This window comes from Cricetulus griseus, chromosome 10 (genome assembly GCF_003668045.3).
Source record: "Cricetulus griseus strain 17A/GY chromosome 10, alternate assembly CriGri-PICRH-1.0, whole genome shotgun sequence".
NCBI lineage: Eukaryota > Metazoa > Chordata > Mammalia > Rodentia > Cricetidae > Cricetulus > Cricetulus griseus.
The window spans coordinates 21,485,589-21,502,546 of record NC_048603.1 but is presented as its reverse complement, the minus strand read 5'-3'; the positions used below and the strand labels follow the sequence as shown (position 1 = coordinate 21,502,546).

Sequence of the window (16,958 nt, the reverse complement as noted above, 5' to 3'; positions counted from 1 at the left end):
GCATGGCTCCTGCAGTAGCTCCAGAGCGCCACCAGGGGGCGACCCTGACTGATTTGGGCCAGAATGGGGACTTGGCTCCAAGCACAGCCTTTCCGAGGTCTAGGGATATTTTTCTCCATCTCGCAGAGTCAGAACATCTCTGGTGAACTGACTGGGTGACCTATGGCTGTCTCCAGCTCATGCAAGCAGACAGGAGCTACAGCATCAAGGTGGAAAATCCACTACCCATGGAACATAACTGGTACAATTCAGGCTCCCCATGTATCTGGGCACCAGAGGGGCACCTTGAGCCAGCCGCTTGGCCCAACCTCTTGCTGAGCCCTTCCCTCACACTCTGTCCCCTAGAGGCATGAAGTTCCTGGAACCCACAGTTCTTGGCTCTGGCTCGGCTCCCGAGAGACCTGGGCTAGGACCAGGAGTTATGTGGACATCTGAAAATGGAAGCCACTCCCCTTCGAGAAAAGCCAGGGACTGAGGAATTAGACCCAGATGGTTGCATGGGCTATGGGTCAAGTTCAGTGTTGGGCAAGTGCTTTGGCCCAACCATGGTTGCTCCCTGGAGGCCAGAGCTAATGAGAAGCACTGCTGTGAGGACCAAAGGAGATGCCAAAGTTTCAAACGATAGGCACCGTGCCTGGGGAGCAGATGGCAGCACTTACTCTTGGAGAACCAATGTTGACTTAGCCTCAAAGTATGTGCTCAGCAGCCCTGCTTATTCTGTGCTGCAGTCTAATAGCAAAGGGCTCTCAGGACTGAGGCGAGACACGCAGCTACCACAACAAGGGGCTCTCAGCACTGAAGACAGACAGACATGGAGCTACCACATAAGGTGCTGTCATAATTGAGGATGGACAAGCCAGTAGGATCAACCAAGGAGATGGCAGGAGCAGCTCCATATGTACCAGGAGGCATGGAGGAACAGGAATCCCAAGGGGGCAGTCCAGCAGTAGAGAGCCGTGGCAGGAGACAGATGGGCACAGGGAAGTCACTAGAGAGACTCACTGAGTAATGGTGCCGGTAGTGGTGGCACTGATCACCCACTGCAGGTCGGTGGTCTTGAAGGGGACCAGGACCATGCTGACATTATCTCCCAGCTCCCGGAAGCTCTCGGGATACACAAGATGGTGGGTGGTCTTGCTCCCAACATCTGCCTCAAAGCCCACCGTGGGTGCCCTGTTCATCCTGGGAGGAGAGGAAAACAGAGCACGAGGTAAGAAGGCTGTAGCTGGAGTCCTCTGAATGATAACCGCAGGTGAGCCTCTTTGCTCCCTAGGCCTCAGTTTCCCCATGTGAACAATGGGGACACTCTAGACACAGGCCAGACAAGCACGGTAGAGCAGGTCTGAAAACCCCGCTACTGAGGTTGAGTCAGGAGGATGGCAAATTCAAGTCCAGCCTGAGAAACTCGGGGGAGACAGCTTGCCTAGCATGCACGAATCCAAGTTCCATCCCTAGTTCAGCAAAACAGAGGCCACCAAGGCTTTTTTGTTTGTTGGCCTTTTAAAAAGATTTAGTTATTTATTATATATAGTGTTCGGCCTGCATGTACGCCCGCTGCCAGAGAGGGCACCAGATCTCATTACGGACGGTTGTGAGCCACCCTGTGGTTTCTGGGAATTGAACTCAGGACCTCTGGAAGAGCAGCCAGTGCTCTTAATTGCTTCATTAACTCTCCAGCCCCTGGTTTTGTTTTTGTTTTTGTTTTTTAAGTAAAAGCAAGTGGGGGTGGGTCTTGCCCTCTAGTAACTGACCACCTGTGTGATTGCACCTACCAGGTGAACCTTTTTTATGATCCAGAACCCAGACAAGCTGTCTACCAAGATACACCTTTGAACTGAAGTCAGCCTGACCCAAACACGACTTGGCCTCTCATTGTGGGCATTCCCACTGATACTAGGTATACTGAGAGCCAGGGAAGGGGTCTATGGACATGAAGCCATCTGTCTACCCATTCATCATCCATCCATCCATCCATCCATCCATCCATCCATCCATCCTTCCTTCCATCCATCCATCCATCCATCCATCCATCCATCCATCCATCCGAGGATACTAAGTCCCACCTGTAATTATGCTTTCTGCCCCAGAATACTTCTGAGTAGGGATTATGAAAAACTCAAGGGAGACATCGTGCTTTTTTTCCCCTGAGATGCCAGTTCCACTTGGGGACAGAGGAAGCAATGCTGACATTAAAAGCTTCCGATTCTCGGTCTAGATTGAAAGACGGCGGGGGTGGGGGTGGGGGGTGGGGTGGGGGTAGGGGTGGATTTGAGCCACAGAAGCACAGGCTTCAAATCAGTGTTGCCCACCCAATAGCTACGCCTTAGGTACTAAGTCACCAGCCCATTGGAAATTCCCGCCCAGCCAAGGCTTTCTCATTGCATGATGGGGGAACTGAGACCCAGAGGTCAGTCACTCCTGGGGCCCTGGAACCGTGTCCTTCTGAGCTGAGCCAAGGTGTTTCACGCACCTCTGAGGATCCCTAGGCTTGGGTTAAGGGTCCAGTGCTCACCTCACCACGAAGTCGTGGCTGTCAATCTCAGGCCCATACGAGGAGTCCTTCAGGTTCCCAGAGTTTCCCACGACTGCACAGCGTCGGCAACCCACCAACCGCTTGCCCAGCACGGGGTCCACGTTCCCGGGCACCACGCGAAACAGTTCCTTGATGGTGTCACTCAAGTTGTTAGGTTTCCTCTCCCGTTGGAGCCTCTGGGGCGGAGGACAGAGGGGATGGGTGGTCAGCTTGGCTCCGATGCTACCAAACCCAGCTACTAACAGTGAAGGCACAGGCGGTTAGTGATAGCCACCCCCACCCCAAGACAGGAGACAGGGAGAAAGCTCATGTATCCATTCTACAGGTACTCTCTGGGTACCTACTGTGTACGAGACTAGGGCTTTAGCTGACCTTCAGTTACAAGGGCCAATCCCTAGACACCCAGGACAGCAATAATGACTGCATTTCTCATTCCCAACACCTGCTAAGATCTAGTTTTGCTACTGGTGGCAGGTCAGACCAGCCTCAGGGTGTACCCTAGAGCCAAGGCCATGCGCCCTTCCCAGGAGAGGACACCAAAGACACAGGAAAACCATGCAACATGGGAGCAGAGGTTGGATCCTGCAGATGTGGGTACCACAAATGGTCAGCTGCAGCAGTAGGAAAAAGCCATGGGGGTAAAAATCCCTTGGCCTCCAGGACTGTGCCATGTGATCCCTTCTGATGTCTTAACCCACCAGGTGGTGATTTGTCCTGGGAGCCACAGGAGGGAAAGCAGTAGGGTTTTTCTCTGACTTACACATAATAGTTGCTCAATAAACAGTTGCTGACTGAAAGAAATGACACCCTGGATGCTGCCAGATGATTGGTGGGCCCTTGGGTCCCCCCAGACCTAGCATTTGCCTCCTCTCACCCTTGCCAGCCCCTACTCTGCTCACCAGCCACCACTGGTACGTGTCCTCTTCCATCAGAGCGTTGTGGGCTGTCAGCAGCGGCTGCATGGTCTTGTTGAAACGCTGGTCGAACCAGTATGAGACCTTGCCCTGGCTGATGCAGCGTGTACAGGTGCAGGGCTGTGACTTGATGAGCTTGCGTAAGTTGTCTGAGAATCCCAGGACCATGTGCTTGGAGAACCAGGCAGTGGGCACCCCGGTGCTTGAGTAGTTCAAGACAAAGGATGTGAGGAAGACGAGGAGCAGGAAGAAAGTGAGCCACTTGAGAGTTCTCTTTCTTATGTTCATCATCTCCCCCCTTTGCTGGGCCCTCTGTGTTGACGGGAGGGTGGCAGAGAGGACCCTGCCTAGTTCTGAGCAGATCCCAGAGACTAAGGAGCAGGTAGCTGTCTCGGGGCAGCTGGGGCAAACCAGCCCGTTGGAGACACGTCTAGGTCTCTGCTCTGGATATCTCTGTGTGGCACATGAGTGTGGTTCATGAGATGCAGTTGTGCCTGTATTGTCTTCCTTGTGGTAAGCGGGTCCGTCTACCTCTTAACCCCAAGCAAAGTTGAAAACGCGGCTTGAGACGTTAATCAGGCCTGGGATGAACAATGCTCTCCCCCACGCAAAAGGGATCAGGGTTTAAGCCCCAGCCTGAGTGCACCCCTGGAGGACCCGAAAAAAAGGTCTTGGTGCAGGTTGTGGGGCCACTGCTTGGCCGCGCTCCTCCAGAAAGTGTGGCTCAGGACAGTCTTTAATTAGAGCTTTTGTGTTTCCCAGGCTGTCACCAGGGATGGGAACTTAAAGGACATCTCCAAATAGGTACAGAGGATGACAAACGTCTGCGGAGAAAAGGAGGAAGAAAAGATGAAGCTTCGTGACCTTGATATGGAAACTGTTTCTCTCTCTCCACACCTTTCCCAGAAGCCTCGGGGCTTCCTGAGGGCTTTGATTGCATCTGCTTCTAGCCTGAACTTTGCATCCCAACCCATCAGGGTATGACAGTGCTGTGCCACCACTCCCGCCACCGTGGACGGAGTCACTCTGGCTGCCACGCTTTGCCCACCGCCATGAACCGATACACTCTGAAACCATGAGCCCACAGTAAACCTAATCCCCCACCCCCAAGCTGTTCCTGGCAGGTATTCTGTCAGAAAAACAACAATAAAAATACCCTAATACAATGGCAGGAGCTCAGAGCTTAGCTTTTTAGCGTCTCAATTACCGATTCCTGCTTTCTTCAACTCTGAACTTCGCAATTTGCATATGAGCAAGTGCGTCCAATGAGGGAAAAACGGCTCAGAGCCCACTTAATCCATCTCTCTATCTTTTCAATCACGTCTCCACTCATCCTCTTGCTGTCCTGGACTCTGCCTCCTGGAAGTCAGCATCCGCTGCCTGCAGGGGGTGGATAGTCTCCACTTCATGCCCTATCCTTACTCTGCTTCATCTTCCATCGCTCAGGGATCCCCACCCTTCAGGCTTTGGCTGTTTCTACCTGGAGCTCTCTGCTTTGCAGCCACCCCGACACTTGGGAGAAAGAATCACATAGAGAGGCCCTGTTGAGCTCCCGTGTGTCCCCTCCACTCTCTACAGAGCAGCTGCTGGGCAGGAAGAGGCAAAGTAACAGTCGGGGGCCTCAACAGCCCCTGCCCTGTCCAGAAGGGCCCAGTAGGAGCTCTTTCTGTCAGACAATGTTTTCACACCCACCTTGACTCATGGCCCAGCAACTTTGGCCAAATCTTGTCTTTCTTATCACTGAAAAGAAGACCCTCTGCAGGCCCTTGGGTGTAATGTGAGCTTTCTGTCCCGGTTGGTCCCACAGCTCTTGAGCCCCAAGTAAACACACACATACTATATTAATTATGAAACTGCTAGCCGATGACTAGGGCTTCTTATTGGCTGGCTCTGCCTTAATTATTAACCAATTTCTATTAATCTATATATTTCCACGTGGCCTTGGCTTACTGGGGAACACCTTGAGCGTCCTCTCTTCCCAGGCTCTGCATGACAACTCCATCTGCCTATGTTTCCCAGAATTCTCCTCATCTTTTAGCTCTGCCTATACTTCCTGCCTGGCCAATCAGCCAATCAGTGTTTTATTCATTAACCAATAAGAGAAACATATGTACAGAAGGACAACCCCCATCACTTGGGTTCTGACTCACTGGCTTTATGTTGCAGAACCAGAAAGCAGAGAGTAAGACCTGGGCCAGTGGAAGGCCTCCCACATGCTACAGAGTAGAAAGAGCCTTCCCCAAACTGTTCTGCAGCCCTGTCCTGCTCACTGGATACTCGGCGCCACCTATTCTTACTATGGAAGTGTTTCACTGGAACCTGGCCAATAGCCCCAGAGTAAAAAAAGTCATAAGCACACCACAGTCCCTGTGTGCCGTGACCTAGGCCCTTCAACTCTCTGATCCTTGCTTCCTGAATCCAGAGAATAGAGTAGCGCTCTCCAGGTCTGTGTGGAAAGAATGACTGGCACACAGGTGACTGGCTTAGGGCATCACACTTTCTTGAATCCCAGATGCTTCCTGTATAAAATGTAACCCAACAAGACACCTGGACCGTCGTAAGGGCAAGGTTACTTAAAGGACCAAAGGACACCAGTCATCAAAGAACACAGGCCAGGGTAACCCCTTGGCTCTGGTGTCTCCATTCCTGGAGGTGGTGGCAGCTGGCTCTTCAATACTTTCTGGGGACCAGGGAGACATATGATATGTGAGACACATCAATTATTCAACCGGTGAGGGTGGTCACCATGAGCTTCATGGCCGATCCAGTGAGCTTGTAGCTAGTTTTCACACCCCAGGGCAGTGGTTCTCACTTGTGGGTTGCGACCCCTTTGACAAACCTCTTTCTTCAATAGTATTTATAATACGTTTCATAGCAGTAACAAAATTACAGTTATGAAGTAACAAAAATAATTTTATGGTTGGGTGGGGGTCTCCACAACATGAGGAACTGTGTTTCAGGGTTGCAGCTTTAGGATGATTGAGAAATACTGGCCTAGGGGCCCCCTCACAGTGGCTTGGCTCCCACTTTCCACCTGCCTGCCCCTCTAGACTCTACCTATGCTTGGGAGTACAGACACATTGCCCTTTGGAGCCCACAAGATTGACACCTCCATGGAGAGGTCATCACTCTCATAGCTCTGGGCAGCAGCATTGGCTGGGGCCAATCTGTTCTTCGTGCTTTGCAATTCAGGGTCCCGGCTGCCACCTGTTAGAGCTCCGAGCATCCCTGTGCACTGGACTATAACTAGAGCATAGCCTTTGTGCTCAGCTAGGCCTGGGTGTGAATGCTGAGCCTATCTTTCCTCGTCCAGAGACCCTGGGTAAAACAGTCTACCTCTCTGGGTTCAGGTTTCTCCTTAAGACAGAGTGATCACATTTCTTAAGTGTGTGTGTGTGTGTGTGTGTGTGTGTGTGTGTGTGCCTTGCTTTCTAACAGCCTATAGAAATGAGGAACAGAGCTTTCTGGTATTTAACACGCACTAAAAAGTCATCTCCACCAATGCACAGTTAATGGGGATGAAACTCAGTGGGAAAGCCTCTGACTCAGTTTACACACTAGGAAATGAACCATGAGCTTGAACCGGAGTCCTCATCATCAATTTCTCAGATCTGAGAATGATGACTGTAGACACCATGTCCCTCCCTTTCCCGTGTCTGGTATATCTAACTCTGCGCTAAGCAAAAAGTTCCAGGAAGAAGACGCTGGCCTTGGAAACAGAGTCTCCTGAGCCAGATCTGGGGTTTCTGTGTTCTCATGCAGGGGTGTGTCCTACTTCTGCTCTAATACATCATTTGGAGAACCCATGGCCCAGTGAGTCAGAGCTGGAGGCTGCTGCCTGGAGCCCAGTTGCGGAGAGAAATGCAGCCTGACCCAGCTCCTGCACCACCCATAGCCTGCAGCTGAGGAGTCCTGAGTTTCCTGCTGCTGACACTAGGTGACTCGATTTCTCCTGAAGATGTCTCTCCCCACCTACCACTTCCTGGGGAACTTGGGAGACTGGAGACGTTCAGAAAAACTCTAGGATACTGTAGTTAAAGTCAAAGTTTGTGGTGGCTGCTTCCAAATGGCTGTGTCCACTCAGAGGTGTCACTACTGTGTACCAACCCTGCTTAGAAATGCTTCTTGCTGCCGGGTGTTGATGGCGCACACCTTTAATCCCAGCACTCGGGAGGCAGAGGCAGGCGGATCTCTGTGAGTTCGAGGCCAGCCTGGTCTCCAGAGCGAGTGCCAGGATAGGCTCCAAAGCCACAGAGAAACCCTGTCTCGAAAAACCAAAAAAATAAAAAACCAAAAAACAAAAAAACAAAACCAAAAACAAAACAAAAACTAAAAAAGGAAGAAAGGAAGAAAGGAAGAAAGGAAGAAAGAAAGAAAGAAAGAAAGAAAGAAAGAAAGAAAGAAATTAAGAAAGAAAGAAATGCTTCTTGCTGACCTGGACCCCAGTTCCGGTCACTGTCTACCATGGTGGGCAGTTACCTGGCCCTAAAATAATCTCATTTTTGAGCTTCTCTTGCCAAGATAGCTCTGCAGGCAGTTGGCCAATGATGCCTGGTTAGACAGAAGAGACAGACGCCTTTCTCCTGCTCCACCTTAGTTGTGGAGGCTTCAGGTGGCTTTGCAGTGGATTTTGGGACCTGCCTTCCCAACCTAAAGCCTGAAGATAGATTTGTGTTCTGTGCTGGCTTCCTGAAGCTTCCTGGTCTCAGGGTCCCAGCCAGAGCAGGTACCCTAAATACCTGAGGCCCTCCATTCCCTCAACTTTGCAAAGGACTGGTCTGTGAGGAACACTCATTTCCCTTCCATGCTCTCAGATCTTGGATCCTCAGTGCTTGCTCTGGAGACAAATCCCTAGGATAACATCTCCAACCAAACCTGGCAGCCAGTGGTCACATGTCTACTTATTCCTATCCTGGAAGCCCAACGGACTCCCCATTTTATCTCTGCTTGCTCTGTCCATCCCAGACAGACCTACGACCTGACAGCCTTTGTGTGTATTACACCCGGTGTGATGGACAATTTCCATTGTCAAGCAGGCTGGGTTCAGGATTTACCATGGAAATAAAATAAACCTTACAAAGGTAGAGGGAGGCAGCTGGGGAGATGGCTCAGAGGTTAAGAGCACTTGCTGCTCTTGCAAGGGATCAGGGTTCGGATCTCAGAACCTCTACTAGACAGCACAAACCTACCTGTATGTAACCCCAGTTCTGAGGGATCTGATGCTGACTTACACTCACACATACACACACACATTTTCCCTCCACACACTGCATTAGATAAAGATGCGATTTCTCAACTTCCTGTTCCTTGTCTCCTCTGGCCATTAGCGGCTTTCCTTTCAGAATGTCAAGCCAAAATGAATTCTTGGGTTTTTTTTTTTGTTGTTGTTGCTGTTGTTGTTGTTACTTATTAGTTACAAAAAGTAACTGATGCATCTGCCTTCATTCCTTCAGTTGCCTTTGTCATTTGTGACAGCAGTGAGAAAAGTAACCAGTATGTGAATTTCAAGCAGCCTGGTAAGTCTCTTAGTGGCTTCCTGGAGCCCTGCTTTGTAGAGGAGGAAGTCCGGCTCTGAGAAGCTGACTTGGAAGTAGTTCTCAAACTACATGGAACTGGTGGGAACGAGCAGCCTCTTTTAACATTGTATATCATATTATACAATGACGTACAAACCCTTGACTTAAGGAACTTGCTCTGGGTCAAAGCTAGGAAGTTGGTTTCTAAGTCAGTCCTTCTCTCCCCCTCCCCCCATCCAGTCCAGTCCCCTGGAAATCTGTAGTACTCTTCTGACACGGTTGATGTGTTGGTTTGAATGAAATTGTCCTCTATGGTCCCCAATTGCTGACACTCTCTGGGGAGGGTTAGGAGACACCTCCTTGCTGGAGGAAGTGTGTCTCTGGAGGTGAGCTCTGAGAGCTCAAGGCTTTGTCCTAATCCTAGTTCACTGTCTCTCTGCTTTGGGCTTGATTCCAGACATGACACCCCCCACCCCCGTTTCTGTTCCAACTGCCATGCCTGCCTCTGCTCTACCACCATGGACTTTAACTGTCTAAAACTGCAATCCCAAATACACTCTTCTTCTACAAGTCGCCTTGGTCACGGTGTTCTATCTCAGCAATAGAAAAGTAACGAATTCACAGTTGTGGGTGTCACCTTCACCACCAGATGATGAAGCCGAAGACTGGGGCCAGAGCCAAGAAGTCTCATGAAGGCCCCTGTGCTAAATCGCCTCAGAGGGACCAGGGCCTCCCAGGAGGTCCCACTACAGATTTCAGTGACTCTGAAATGCCTGACCAGTGACAGCTCAAGGAAAGTTCCTTGGAGCGAGTGGCTCTGCAGACATCTGAGGCTTGGTAGGGATGAGGGATGAGGGGAAAGACTGAGGGTCCCCTCGGCTCAGCTTGTGGTACTGTCAATGGAACCAGACAGGAGAAATGGGGTTTCCTTAGAGTGTCTAAGGCGGTGGACCCAGCCTAGTCATGGGATGCTTGCAAATGCAGATTTGAGAAGAAGGCAAAGGGCAGGCACAGCCAGTGTGGGAGGACGGTCCAGAACACAGTGACACGTGACACACAAGGCTGGAATGCAGAGGGCGTCCAGGACACTCCGAAGGAGGCCAGGGAGCAGTTTTATCTCACCTCAGAGCCCGAGGAAGTTTATCTCTTTTGATGCCTCAGGCTCCCCTGTTCCTTGCTGCACTCTCTCATCCATCTCTCCATAACCAGGAGGGGCTGAAAGATGGGAGACCCCCTGGCTACACTTGTTCATCTCCTTCCTGACTTTCCCACCTGCTGTGGTTTCCTTGCTGGGAGGATGGGGAGCAAAGACTCCACTGAAACACAGATAACACTTCAGGACACAGTTTTTAGACTTCCCCGGAAGCCTGATTAACCAGGATTAGAGTCATGTGGGGAGCGGTCAGGTTATGTTTTCATATTCTCAGCAGCACAGAAGGAATTAGAGTCCACAAATCTTCTTATGTGGATGCAAGGGTGCTCAACCTGGCGCCCGAAGACGATGATGCAAAAACAGCACGGGAGATGAAGACGCTGAGTGGGAATTGGAGGGATCCTGCCTGCTGGGTACCCAGGCACACAGGGAAGGCTGCTTACGAACCTCCACCCCACCCCAGTGGCCCCCGGGACTGCCAGCTGTTTCTAAGGAGCTCATGTGAGTGAGAAGTGCCAGCCGGGCTGCTGGGAGATAAGCTTCAGAAGGCTGACATGTGACTCCAAAAGGGTCCTTTCTGCAAACCCCCAATTCTGATCACAAGAACTTTAGAAGGTTCCAGAAGACCTCTAGTGGGTTCAGGATGGACACTCAGACTATGGTATAGAGCCCGGCACTCACCAGCCCCTGTATGGGAGAGCCACGGAGGGCTCAGCCATGTCCCTGTGTGCAGCGGGGCCTTAGATGAAGCTGCCTAAGCCCGTTACAGCTTACCACACCCAAGTTGCCTATTGGCATCCCCCCAAACTCAGGAAATGAAGGTCATTGCCTTAGGAACCATTACTTAGAAGCAGAGGCTAGATAGTCCTTCTGAGGCCTGGGGTGAAGACAGCAAATAGAGGGTGGCCTGCCAGGCAGTGTGGGCAGGCAGGCCTAGCAAGCAGGAAACAGTGATGACTGGTGGACCATGGAATGTGTTTCCCAACCCTAGAGTAGCCCTGGAGACAGGAGCACCACAGCCACAAGAAAAATGCTACTATCAGTGTCTCCCTATCTGTCCCCTTTGTGAGAGAAGCCTCAACACAGCCATGTAGCCCATGCCTGGGAGGACCTCACAGCGACCTGTTTTGAGTATGGCGATTGCTCTCTTGGGTGGCTCTGCCAACTATAGCCTTGCAGCTCAGATCTAATTTTTTTTTTTTTGCCGATTTTTTTTATTTGAATTAGAAACAAGATTGTTTTACATGACAATCCCAGTTCCCTTCTCCCTCCCATCGTCCCCTAGCACCCCGCCCCCAACTAAAATTCTACCTATCACACATCCTTTCTGCTCCCCCTGGATGGTGAGGCTTTCCATAGGGTGTCATCAGAGTCTATCGTATCCTTTGTGATAGGGCCTAGTCCCACCCCCCATATGTCTTGGTTCAGGGAGTATCCCTGTATGTAGAATGGGCTCCCAAAGTCCACACCTATGCTAGGGATAAGTACTGAACTACTACAGGAGGTCCCGTAGATTTCCAACAGAGCTGATTTTTCTTTGTATACCGGAGACATGGAGATAGGAAGGCCCGAGGTTATAATTCATTGCCACACTGTGAGTGACAAGATCCCAGTCAAAGCCAGAACATAACTCCTGGGTCATGCTGCCCACGCCAGTGATGGGTATCATATGCTGGGGGCCAGAGACACCCTGACAGCACCATGATACTTGATGAATCTGTGTGGTCATGGGGTAGCCACCTCATCAATCATCACATGTCACAGGGCTTCAGGGCACAGGGGAACTCACTAAGAGGTCAGCCCCCACGTCTGGGGTCAGCTGCAGGACCACAGTCTGCCACCCTTCCCCATGCATGAGACAAGGTAACAACACCTCAGAGTGGGAAAATGCAGGCCTTGGCCTCCAGAGGGTGTCACCCTGCCTGTCTCTTCTCTGGCCCCCTGTGCACTTCTGTGTCCCACGTGGAGCAGCAGCTTTAATCCACATCGTCAGATCCGCACGTCAATGTGTCCACTTTACACGTTAGGAAAATGAAACCCAGAAAGAGGAAGTCGCTTGCACCAGGGTGGAACATTTTATAAGAGTTACACTATAAGGCTCCCTAACCAGTGGGGCTGCAGAGCCCAAGCTCTTTCCGCTCGGTTTTGCCTCTCAGATCTCGTACCAGATCCCTTCTTGGGGCACAGCAGCCTCCTGCGCCAGAGAGTCCACATGGGAAGGTGAGGGACATCCCACCCAGTCCTGACCCCCACCCCATACACCCTCCACTCCTCAGGCAGGGTAGGGCCCTTGACGGTGGCTCCCCAAAGTCCACCACGTGATCCTGGGCGGGGCCTAGGACCTCCCCCATGTGTCCAGGCCAAGAGTGCATCCCTTCACGTGGGATGGGCTCTTGAAGTCTCTTCTTACACCAGGGAAAAATACTAATCCACTACCAGGGGCCCCCTAGAGTGAGGAGGCCTCCTTATTGACATCCATGTTCAGGGGTCTGGATCAGTCCCGTGCTGACAGTAGCCCAGACATTGAGATCTACAATTAATAAATGGGACCTCCTGAAACTCAGAAGCTTCTGTAAGGCAAAGGACACAGCCAGTAAGACAAAACTGCAGCCCACAGAATGGGAAAAGATCTTCACCAACCCCACATCTGACAGAGGCCTGATTTCCAAAATATTGTATACAATGAACTAACAGAAGAAGCATGCATGGAGGAGAGAGGTACCCTGAGCCCACCCTGAGTATGGTGGAGGGGTTAGAGGACTGGAGTGTGTATTTCCCACTGCCTATCAAAGGACCTCTGTGTGGGGAGTGCAGTTTTACCAGCACCACATTCTGGTCCATTTGTTTAAAAATATACAGGTGTCCCTTTATCTCCTCCTGGCACCAGTAGTGAGAGGCCACTCTAGAAAAGCCTGCCAGCTCCCTTTGGCTCTCAGACAGATGCCTGGGTTGGAGGTCAGGAGGACACAGATGTTCCAGGTGTAGGAAACCATACACCAGTTGGGGCTGGACATCTCCGCCTGAACCCGGCTCTCACATTTGGCCAGTCAGGGCCCTCTGCAAGGCCTCTTTGACACAGTGCCTCATCTAGACAATCTGAGGTACAAATCTTTCCCCTGATGTGGGTACCGAGGCATAGCTCTGAGAGGGCTGTGTGAAATGAGGCTCAGAGCTAAACAGAGGCAGCCACAGCCGGTATGAATTCATTTTGTTCCATTGTGTTGATCTTTGTTACCTTCCCTCTCTTGACCCATCCTTCCCTTTGTCAGGGAATAAACTCACAGATGGGAAAACGGGACTTTGAAACTTTCCAGTGCAGACAAATGCATGTGTGTGCACGTGTGTGTACGTGTGTTTATGTGTTGCACACTGGAGTTCAGATCAAACATCATTCTCAGCGAAGAAAATGAGTAATCAAACCCTGTAAGGGTGAATTATGGGGTGAATTGTATTTTCCTATGAGTGCAGATAGATAGTGACCACTTACAAGATCCATGGTATGTCTCCACACACAGCAGGGCCTTCTGCCTGATGCAGAAGTCCCATGCCCTCTGCCGGGATCTGAAATCACCTACAGCCTGACTGGTTAATTCCCACACATAAAACAGAGTCTAGCCCCAGATTCCTGCTTTCTTTGCTTCCTGTGCTGTTCTTTGCCCCCAAAGCTCCATGGCCCCCCGACAACTGGAATTCAATCCCAGCCCACATCTCCTCTACAAGATCTGACCCAAGTGACTCTCTGAGCTACAATAATGACTACCCTGGCTAGATAGCGGCAATAGTGCAACGGTGGCATCCAGCTATGGGGGTAACCAATCGCTTTCTGATTGAACTTGGGGCACACTCCACAGATCAGAACTCATACCTGGTCAAGAATCCATGGCTGGGGAAGCCACAGGCCCTAGGAGGTAACTTATGGCTATGATTTTGCTAAAGACACAGTATCAAGCTACTCTGTAAACACTTGTTTTACATTCGTAGGTTAGTGTATCACTCAACTTTCATCAGGGAAGTTTCTTTTTACTCTGGACGGTGGTGGTTAATACAGAGATTCACAACTGGTCAAGTGTAGAGAATAAATGGTGGATGGTGGGGTGTTAATCTACCACACATTTACACGCCATGTCTACATCTTCCTATCTCCTCTCTTCAAGGCTGAGGGGTGTCGCAAAAGAGGGGGTGGAGAAAACTGTAAGAGATAGAGGTCATGGAAGATCGGGGAGAAACTGTTTTCTAGATATGACAAGACTACTGAAGGCATGAATTCATACCAGCTGTGACTGTCTGCACAGAATCAAGCCCAACATTTCAGCGTGTGTGTGTGTGTGTGTGTGTGTGTGTGTGTGTGTGTGTGTGTCTGTGTGTGTGTCTGTGTCTATGTGTCTGTGCGTGTCTCTCTGTGTGTGCATGTGTATGTGTGTGTCTCTCTGTGTGTGTGCATGTGTGTCTGTGTGTGTGTCTATGTGCATGTATGTCTGTGTGTGTGTCTGTGTGCATGTATGTGTGTCTGTGTCTGTGTGTGTCTTTCTGTGTGTGCATGTGTGTCTGTGTGCATGTATGTGTCTGTGTCTGTGTGTGTCTCTCTGTGTGTGCATGTGTATCTGTGTGTGTGAGAAAGAGGGACAGAGACAGAGAGAACACTCACTCACAAGGCCCTACCTCCATCTGAGAGCTGCTGGCCCACGATGGCTGCTGGGGAGTGAGAGTCACTTTTCTTCAGGGTTATGACCTCTGGCAGGTCCACCATGCTTTCATGGATGGCTTCACGCTCATCCACATGAAGGTAACACTAACTGAACATAGTTAAAATTTTTAAAAATGTAAAAAGAGAAAAATATGTAAAAATATGTAAAAATATGAAATTTGGAGAGGGACTTGGTGGGAGGTCTGGGAAGAGCTACAGGTGAGTGGCAAAATATGTTGTACTCATACATTAAATTCTCAAAGAATAACTACACTTGACGATTGGTTGCTGTAACATGCCTTGAATTCCCACAAATAAAAGAAAGGCCCTGCCCTGGGAAAATGCTTTTTTTTTTTTTTTTTTTTTTTTTTTTTGTCATCACAAAGACAAGCAGTTTGCTCAAGCTGGTCCTCTTCCTGCCTGGCTATTCTACCTTCTGTACCTTTCCCACTCTCTAGACTCACAGCAGACCCCAGGGGACTCCTCAAGCCATCAGGCCCCAGGACTTGCACAGTCTGTCTTCCCTGACAAGGGGCTCTTCCTTGACAGGTTGCTCCTTCATTCAAACTGGGATTCTGGGTTGGACAAATGATAGCTACTTGGACAAACCGTCCCTGTCTCCTCTGCATCTCCTCCACCTTCATGTTCTAGATCACAGAGTGACTAGCAAACATCATGGGCTGCTGTGCAAGGCAGAAAGGGTGGACCTGAAGCTAAGCCTCCTCTTTTCTGCCTTTTCCCAAGTTCTGGCTTTCTTTGTTCCCACTGTGCTCCAAGAGTGGTCAGGAATGGCTTTAATAATCACCTGCACAGCCAGCACCATCTGCATCTTACAAATGAGGAAAATGAGGCTGTGATTCATCTAGATATGTTTTTTTTTTTTTTTTTCTTCAAAACAGGGTTTCTTTGTATTGCTCTGGAGCCTGTCCTGGAACTTGCTCTGTAGACCAGGCTGGCCTTGAACTCACAGAGATCCACCTGCTTCTGCCTCCCAAGTGTTGCGATTAAAGGCGTGCGCCATCAATGCTCAGTTTCATCTAGTGATGTTTAATTAACTCAGTCTCTACCTAGTAACCAGTTTTGCCAATGCCACCATGGTTGGAAGACCTCCTTCCTATCTCTTGTGTTCTAAGGAATTGTGCTGACACTCCTACGAAGCCAGGCAGGAAAGCTTTGCTCCTTGGCTGCAAAATGGTGGTTCTTTACACCTCATGTTCCTGTTTCGTACTATAACCCACTGCACGGGCAAGCCTTGGTCCTGGCCTTTATTTGCCTCTCAGAACTTAGGAAAGTAAGACTGGAGTGCTATGTCCTCTGAAACCTCAAGGAAGCAGGGATTGGGTAATGCATTTGCTTGAGAGTTAGATAAAAACCAAGTATTAGATGATACACTGCCACTATTCTTCTACCTACATGTCCAAATATTTTTTATTAATAAAATCACTCCAGGTGACATCTTGGTGACAGAGCAGATCTCTGTCCCTGAGTACCCCAGGTCTCAGCACCACCTTCTCTGGAGATTTGGGGTCTCCAGCTCCACAGAGTCTTTGAGTTATTGGATAGAAGACACTTGAAGCAAAATCCACCTGACAAAGACAAAATTAGGACCACGGTAAACTAATGGATTCCAGGCAGATACTGGGGAAGGAAACACACAAGACAGCGAGGGGGGAAATTTCTAAACAATTACATTTTGGAGACTGCAAGAATGAATTACCCGGGCTGGAGAGATGGCTAAGTGGTTAAGAGCACTGGCTGCTCTTCCAGAGGTCCTGAGTTCAATTCCCAGCAACCACATGGTGGCTCACAACCATCTGTAATGAGATCTGGTGCCCTCTTCTGATGTGCAGACAGAACACTGTATACATAATAAATAAATAAATAAATAAATAAATAAATGTTTTTAAAAAATGGATTACCCAAGAACTTTCTGCAGTTTGCCCAGTGGGAAAATCTGTTAGAATGAAGGTCCCCACAAAGAGCTTCCTGTTAGAGACACCCTTGTCCTGCATCCATTCAACCGATATTTTTATTGTTCCCTACCACAGACTAATACAACAGGCACATGGGGATGACAGACAGAGAAAAACAGAGTGGAACGGTGGTTGTGATTGTGGCAGGCGGGTAAGTGAAGACACAGAGAGGAAGCTGGAAGAAG

General features: G+C 49.9%; 1 protein-coding gene across 4 annotated transcripts in view; it reads right to left on the bottom strand.

The window, feature by feature from the left end:
* LOC113830645 (CMP-N-acetylneuraminate-beta-galactosamide-alpha-2,3-sialyltransferase 1) overlaps positions 1-16,958 on the bottom strand; it is a 79,540-nt gene that overhangs the window by 7,246 nt on the left and 55,336 nt on the right. For all 4 annotated transcript variants that reach the window (XM_027431552.2, XM_027431555.2, XM_027431553.2 and 1 more), the window contains 3 exons: positions 3,433-4,271; positions 2,513-2,709; positions 1,003-1,182 (listed from right to left, as the gene is read on the bottom strand). In XM_027431552.2, coding sequence (XP_027287353.1) covers positions 1,003-1,182; positions 2,513-2,709; positions 3,433-3,738 — 683 coding nt within the window. In that variant the 5' untranslated portion in view covers positions 3,739-4,271. The remainder of the gene's footprint in view (positions 1-1,002; positions 1,183-2,512; positions 2,710-3,432; positions 4,272-16,958) is intronic.